This window comes from Arachis hypogaea, chromosome 15, assembly GCF_003086295.3.
Source record: "Arachis hypogaea cultivar Tifrunner chromosome 15, arahy.Tifrunner.gnm2.J5K5, whole genome shotgun sequence".
Classification (NCBI taxonomy): domain Eukaryota; kingdom Viridiplantae; phylum Streptophyta; class Magnoliopsida; order Fabales; family Fabaceae; genus Arachis; species Arachis hypogaea.
Genome location: NC_092050.1, coordinates 151,170,912 through 151,179,378, shown reverse-complemented (window position 1 = coordinate 151,179,378; position 8,467 = coordinate 151,170,912). Strand labels below are relative to the sequence as shown.

At 34.9% G+C, this 8,467-nt stretch overlaps 1 protein-coding gene across 1 annotated transcript; it reads left to right on the top strand.

Moving 5' to 3' along the window:
• Nucleotides 1–254: 254 nt before the first annotated feature.
• Nucleotides 255–2,580, top strand: LOC140179423 (uncharacterized). Its single transcript, XM_072218303.1, has 6 exons — nucleotides 255–350; nucleotides 430–572; nucleotides 850–1,369; nucleotides 1,601–1,790; nucleotides 1,874–1,926; nucleotides 2,140–2,580. Exons 1-6 carry the CDS (start codon nucleotides 255–257, stop codon nucleotides 2,578–2,580), a joined length of 1,443 nt encoding a protein of 480 aa, XP_072074404.1.
• The last annotated feature ends 5,887 nt before the right edge of the window (nucleotides 2,581–8,467 follow it).

The following is an 8,467-nucleotide window of genomic DNA, read 5'->3' as shown; positions in this document are numbered from 1 at the left end:
CGGAGGTAAGCGGTACAATGATTGGACAGAATTCTGTGGACGACGGAGTCGGAATAGAACAAGATGGAGAAGGCGAGTTAGAAGATTGTGCGACCTTGAATGGCGCGGGGCTTGATGATGGCTGTGTTGAGGCTAGGGCTGGCGCGGGTTTTGGTGTTGGTAAACTGAGGAACAGTGACGGAATGGCTTTGGATAGGGAAGAAAAGATGCTGGAAAATAAGAAGACGTGAGAATTAGCTGTCGAATCAAGAGTAATGCAGTACGACGAAGAAGATGATATCATGGCAATTCTTCAAGAACAGAACGGAGCATTAGCTCAAAAGAGGAGGATGGCAAAGCAGAAAGAAAAGGTACGGAGATGCAAACCAAACAAACTCAATAAGGTGTGTAATAAAGCTGTAAAATGATTTTTAGTTCCTGGAATGTTAGGGGGTTACGGGGTGTTGGAAAACTGAGTATGGTGAAAGAACTAAAAAGAAGCAAAAATTGAATATGTTAGGCTTGGTTGAATCTAAGTTACAAGTTGTGACTAAGTTTGATGTAATATATATTTGGGGAAATGATGCTGTGGGGTGGGAGTATATAGGATCGGAAGGAATGTCTGGGGTCTGTTGTTAATGTGGGATGACATGCTATTTAGAATAAATAACTGTTACAAAGGAGATAGATGGTTATGTGTTGAAGGAGTTCTTTTAAAGAATGGGTTCAATTGTGCGTTTTGTTTGGTATATGGTGCTCATACTAGAGTGGAGAAACTTGCAGTGTGGGAGGAACTGAGCTTTATAGCTGGCCTATGTCAAGTTCTGATGTGTTATATGGGTGACTTTAATGAGGTTATTCAGGTTGAAGAAAGAAAGGTCAGGACAGATTAACAGTGTTTGCAGAAGATTTTAAGGGTTGGGTTCAAGATATGCAGCTAGTGGACTTACCATTTTATGATCGACAATTTACATGGTTTAGAAGCCGCTCTTGCAGTTGTATTGATAGAGTTCTAGTGAGCGTAGAATGGACTGAGGAGTTTTCGGAGATTCGTTTAAAAGGAGGCCCAAGAGGTTTGTCAGATCACTGCCCAATTATAGTTGAACATTCCAAGTTTAGAAGTGGTCAATGCCCTTTTCGGAGCTTAGATTCTTGGTTCACACATGATGGTTTTCTAAGAATGGTCAGGGAGGAATGGAGGAATCTTGGTGAGGTACAGTTCACAGATAAGCTGAAGGCTCTAACGCTGTCGTTGGGGAGATGGCATAAGGATAATTTTGGTGACATGGACAAGAAAATCCAGCGCTTTGAGGAGAAGATCAAGAAGATAGATGAGATGGCTGGCAATGGAGTTTATGATGGTACAGTGCAGGCTAGAAGGAAGACTCTAGTAAGCTGCTGCAAGCGGTGGTATGTGAGAAAGGAAATACACTGAAAGCAGATGTCGCGATCCAGGCATGCGAAGAATATAGATAAAAATACTAGGTACTTCCATAACTTGGCAACGGCAAGAAGAAGGAACAATAGTATTGACGCTTTGGTAATTAATGGAAGGTTGATAAGAAATCAAGCTCGGATCAAGATTGCTATCAGAGAGTTTTATAAGGATTTGTATCATCAGGAGAGGTCACCGGTTGTGGAATTCAGGGATGGACTAGTAAATAGGATTGATGAAGAAAATTCCGTAGCTTTGCAAAGGATGCTGACAATGGAAGAGGTTAGAGAGGCGGTTTGGGATTGTGAATCATCAAAGGCTCCAAGAAGTAATGGGTATAACATGAATTTCATTAAAAAGTGCTGGGATGAGATTGGTATGGAGTTCACACAGCTGTTCTGGAGTTCTTTCGGTCATCAAGGTTGTCTTCTGATTCCAATATTATGTGGGTGGTCCTAGCACCTAAGTTCACTGGAGCCAAGGAGATTAAGGACCTCAAGCCGATTAGCATGGTAGGCTGCGTATATAAAGTGATCTCTAAAGTGATGGTCAGAAGATTGAGATCAGTGATGCCAGGTCTAGTAGGGGAGACCCAGAGCGCATTCGTGAAGGGTCGAAAAATACATGAGGGGGAACTTATTACTTGCGAAACAGTGCAATGGTAAAAGATAAGAAAGAAGAAAGCAGCTATCATTAAATTAGACTTTCAGAAGGCTTATGATCAGGTAAAATGGAGCTTTGTGGATATTGTGCTACAGAAGATAGGATTTGTTTGGAGGTGGAGAGAATGGGTGAAGGAGTGTGTTGGTACTGCATCTATGTCGATACTGATAAATGGCTCACCATCTAAACCTTTTAAGATGGAGAGGGGTTTGAGACAAGGTGACCCACTGTCCCCATTTTTGTTTGTTCTTGTTGTTGATGTTCTGCATAGGATGCTAGGGGATGCAGTCAGAAACAGATGTATTTCGCCTCTGCTGGTTGGCAAGGATAATATAGAGTTGTCACACCTCCAGTTTGTGGATGACACTATATTGTTCTGTCCACCGGAGGAGAAGACCATCAAGAACTATGCCAGGCTGCTAAGGTGTTTTGAGTTGATGTCGGGGTTAAGTATCAACTTTGACAAGTCAAGTCTAATCTCAATCAATTATGATCAGCAGTAGACTTACAACATGTGTAACTCATTGGGATGTAAGGAGGCTAACCTTCCAGTTAGATATCTTGGCATCTCTCTAGGAGCGAACCCAAGGCTGGTCAGCACTTGGAAACATATAATTGATAAAGTCAAGGAGAAACTTAGCTTGTGGAAGGCAAAAATGCTCAATAAAGCGGGTAAGCTAGTCCTTATTAAATCTGTGTTGAATAGCTTGTCGTTGTACTATTTGACCCTGTACAAGATGTCGAAAATAGTGGCAGAAAAGTTGATTTCATTACAGCGACAATTCCTATGGAGCAAAGAGGATGGTAGAAATGGAGTGCCGATGGTTAAGTGAAAAATGGTTCAGGCTCCTAAAAAGTTAGGTGGATTGGGAGTGGGTGACGCCGTGGTTAGGAACATAGCCCTCCTGTTCAAGTGGTGGTGGCGTTTTTCAAAAGAGGAGTGTCCATTATAGAAGAAAGTTATATGCTCCTGTTATAACTTGAACCCCAATGTGATGTTATCTACTCAGACATTGCCTAGTAGAGGGGGTCCATGGAAGAATATCTGTTAACTGCAATTCAAGAATAGTAATGTGAGAGATAAGATGATTACTGGGTTGTCCATGGAGGTCGGTGATGGAAGGAGGACGCGCTTCTGGGAAGATGTTTGGCTACAGAGTGGTTCACTAAAGATGAGTTTTCCCAGGCTTTTCTCTGTTTCAAACTAAAAAGGATCTGTCATAGGGGATTGTGAGTTTTGGGATGGGTTAGAGTGGATTTGGAACTTCCAGTAGAGGTGAGAGTTATATCAATGGGAGTTGGATTTAGTGGATCAATTGCATGAGACTTTACGGCCTGTAAAGTTAGCATATGATATGCAAGATAGAGTTGTCTGAAAGTTTGACAAAGGTATTTTTTCAACTAACTCTTTTATGCAGGTGATGCATTCAGAAACAATTTCGGAGGATATTACCAGCTATAGTTTCACAAGAACCATATGGCAAGGTTTGGTTCCACCATGAGTGGAGTTATTTATTTGGTTTGCGTTGATAGGAAGAGTTAATACTAAAGAAAGATTGCATAGGCTGGTTATTATCAGCTATGGTGATGACATGTGAGTGTTGTGTAAAAAAGAGGTTGAATATATTTACCACTTGTTCCTTGGTTGTGAGTTTACTTGATAGGTGTGGTGTGAATGACTATTCGAGTTTCGGAGGCTTTGGTCTGTTCTGAGCTCACTGAAAGAACACTTTGAGAGTTGGACATGTATCGTTAACAGGAAAGAGGAGCGCAACAAGTGGCTCATTTACTTCTTTGCCGTTATTTAGAACGTTTGGTTTGAGAGAAACAGGCGGATCTTTAATAACAAGGAAGCGGGTGTAGAAGAGGTGTTCCAGAATTCTCTGACCAGCTATAGAGAGTGGAGTAGTTTGGATCCCTTTGATTGTTGATAGCAATGCCGTAGATAACACAAGGGATAATTATTTATTTATTTATTATTCTGTGGATGTTATTTTTAGACTTGGCTCTTTTGTCGCTCCACTCTTTGTGTTGAACTCACTTGTTAAAAAAAATTGTAATTGAAATAAAAATAAAAAGGATAGGATGAAATTGAATACAAAAGAATCACTCTACTTTCTACCCAATTTCTTGGCGCAACAAGAAAATAACTCCTTAACCTAACTTGTCAACGGTACGCCATAGTTTGGGAATCGAATCGAAGGGACTCCTCAACCTTCTACTCAATTCTCCGATGCAACAAGAGAGGGACTCCTCAACTTCGATTGTCCACACTATGGTTTCATCACAAAACCAAAAAAGGGGTTTTCAAACATTTAAATCATTATGTACTCGATTACAATAGTTAAGGAGGTATTTATAACCTCTTATTAGGTTAAAATAAAGAAAACCATAAAACTCATTAACATAAGGCACAATCTAGTAATTAAATAAATAAAATCAAAATATAATCAACTTAAATTAAAACATTCTAAAAATGTAAATTAATATATTCTAAATAACACTTGAACTCTTCATATCACGAACATTTGAAGTACGTATCATTCTCCTCCTCTTCAAAAAAGATTTGTCCTCGAATCTTATAGGTAAAAAATAGTATATAAAAAGGACAAAAATTACAAGGAAGATAATTTTTTTGTTTTTTTTCCTTCTCCTTCTTGTATATTTTTTTCTTCTTTTTTTTTATGCACTGTATGCTTTTTTTTTATTTTTTTAAACAATAATATCAACAATAATGAAATGCAAACGGAAAAAAAGAACACAAGAACTTAAAAAAGATGCGATAGACACTGGACTTTTTTTTTTATGATAAAAAAATAAATATAAATTAATAAGAATTAATTAATCTAATACCTGAGCTCTGATACCAAATGATAAAGAAATAATAGAATAAACAAGGTAAGAATTGAAATTGAATATAAAAGATAAATTGTAGTTGAAATAAAAATAAAAAGGATATGATGGAATTGAATACAAAAAGAATCACTCTACTTTCTACCTAATTTTTTGACGCAACAAGAAAGGGACTCCTTAACCTAACTTATCAACGTCATAGTTTGGAAATTGAATCGAAGGGACTTCTCAACCTTCTACCCAATTCTCCGATGCAACAAAAGAGGGACTCCTCAACCTCAGTTGTCCACACCATGGTTTCACCGCGAAACCAAAAATAGGTTTTTAAACTTCTAAATCATTTTGTACTCGACTACAATAACTAAGGAGGTATTTATAACCTCTTATTAGGTTAAAATAAAAAAATCCTAAAACCCATAAACATAAAGTCCAATCTAATAATTAAATAAATAAAATTAAAATATAATTAAATTAAATTAAAATATTTTAAAAATATAAATTAATATCTTCTAAATAATATTTAAACTCTTTCTATCACGACTATTTCAAGTATGTATCAATAATTTTCAACCATTAATTTTACATATGTAAAGTGATTTGTTATTTGCGCATGAGAGTTTACCTTATTTAAATTCAACTATCAGCTTTTGTATGTGTCAACGTGCATACAATAATTATCTCAAATCAGATTCGACAAGAACTTGCCATTAGAAAGAAAATTCAAAGCACTAACTTGGAATCCAATCAATTAATGTGCCTCATCACTTCAATGGTAAGTTTTCAACACATTTTACAATTGAGTGGATCCTCTACTATTTTAAGTTCGTGCACAAAAATTAAAACCTAGAGGTTAGAGAATACAGAATACTCTATGCACTAGGCGCGTTTAGTTTTATCAGTCTTGTCATCATATTTTCGTGGTCCATAATTATTATTAGTTTTTTATACATAGTCTATATATATATATATATATATATATATATATATATATATATATGGTATGGTACACGAATTATATATCAATACTATTAGAGAGATAATATTTAAAATTATTTTATAAATATAATATCTATAATTTTATATATACAATATCTATAGTTATATATTTATTATATTTAAAATTATATAATTAATTTAATAATAATTAATGAATATTAAATAAAATAATTTTAAATTATTTGAATTGATTTTTTATTTTTTTTAAATATTATTGATTATATATATATATATATATACACACTCTATAAAATGTTAACTTAGGACATATTTTCCCTTTATATTACTTCGAAATTTCGAATATGAGGAGTGCTAGAAGACCAGCAGATTTTGTGAGTTGTAGTCATCAATTAGTCATTAATAGTGTATTTAATGGTGTGAGATTTTATTTAATGATAAAAAATCACTCATTTTTTTTACTGGCTAAGTGCTGACCAAATTTTAATAAATTTGCTGGCATAGACTTTCCCATTCGAATATATCTCTTACGTTGTTAACAAGTTCCACGTCCATTGACAACAAGGGTTCGAATATATATATATATATATATATATATATATAACCTTAAAAAAATATTCTGCAATGCAATAAATATATATATATATATATATATATTTATTTATTTATTTATTTATGCTAAGGAACATATTATTCAAGATAAATTATATATAACGTTACTAATTCTTAGTTTTTAATTAAATAATTAATTATCAAAATAATTAAACATGTCATAGTATAATAATCAAACATATAATAAATAAATAATCAAATTTGTTTCATGAGAATATGAGACGTGTCTGATTAATAGTTTATCTTTTTAAGAATAATTTAACAATCTTGCTACATAATTAAAAGGGGGTTCAACCAATTCTTGTTAACTTCTATTGGACTAGACCTCAGAATCCATAAAATTAGAAATTAACACACTCTCAATTACTCATGGTTAATCCAATTCACCCAATTTACCAAATAGTAAATCTAATTCACATTTATTTTTACCGTGCAGAACACCTCCACCCTCCGAACCCCTGATGGTTGCGTCTTCGGACAGTCAACCTTCGACGTGTTTCTGTCGCCGACATCAACCCAGGTCAGCGCCGCCAACAATTCCGCCCGTAATTGCATCAACCATTATAGGCTCCGTCGGCAAGCTTCCATCAGCGGCGACACAGGTCTTCTGTCAGTAAGCTTCGATCAAAGGTCACCACCTAGATGTGAAATTGAAGTCGCGTCATCTTCACTACTCGTACAGACGACGACATTTCACCCGTGCTCGGCTCTGCACGCACGCTGTTTTAGTTCACTGTGCATTGCCATGAATCTGCTATTGAGTGACCTCCTTGGTTAGTACTTATTTATGTATCTTGCACGATCTTATTATAAGTATAGTATCATATGGAATTTAGTTGATGAAATTAGAATCTCTGGCTAGAACGTATTTAGGTCTTTAAGTTAAATTTGTTTTTATGCTATGTTCCATTGTTCATATTATATGGATACTTCAGTTACTTAGTTTAATTTATTTTGTTCATGTTAAGTATGCTAATTATCACCTTTACATAATTTTTGCTGGATTAGTATATGTTGATGTTGAAATATTTCATAAGTGTGTCTTTTGAGTGAATACCCATTTAAAAGTGTCTTTGCTGAATTAATGTGTCTAATTCTAAAATTGCTTGTCATGAAGTGAATTTAATTATGATTTGGTCAATGTTCCATCATTTTTGTTTGATTAATGGAGGCTGCTATTGAAAGAATTTATCTCTTCTTATGTTTGTACCTTGGGTTTAGTTTACGCTTCCTCAGAGATATGGAAGTTTTTGGTAAGGAAAAAGTTGAAACCTATACTATTTTTCGATGTGAAAAGTATCTATGATTGTGTATTTTGATTAAATAATTCCTTAGATGTGTCTTTATTAGATTAATGTGTTGTCTGTATAAACTTATTTGGATGTGTCTATAAAATTTATGGAGTACTGGATTGAAGGCGGTAAAATACAACAATGGGATAATGTGGGCTTTTGAATCCTTGCTATTTGAAGAAATGATTTCTGCTAAAGTCTCATGGGTATTAATAACTAATGCCATCACACAATGTTGATTTTTACATGCAGGACACCTTGAGGGATTATAGGAAGGAAATAATACTCGAAATCATTGTGGATCCTAATAATTCGGACCTTGGGTAAGCACTGAAGTTCCTCGACAAAAGTCTTCAACCTGTTGTGTGCCATAATCATCCTAGGAACAAAAATAAGGAGGTTAGGACATTGTTCACAGCACCAAGCATGAAGAGCATGATTCGGCGGGATAACAGAACACCCAAAAAAAATTTACAAAGGAAAAAAACATGATAAAAAGAAAGTTACATATAACATTCTTGATTAACTAGTCTTATGATACCCCTTTATGTTTTATCACTTTTGTTTCATCCTGATATTTTATTTATGTTACATATGTTGATTGTCTCACTTGTTAGTGGACGTTTTTGGTTAGACTCTGGTGGAAATTTTTTTGGCTACTTCATAGAAGCCCTGTCTA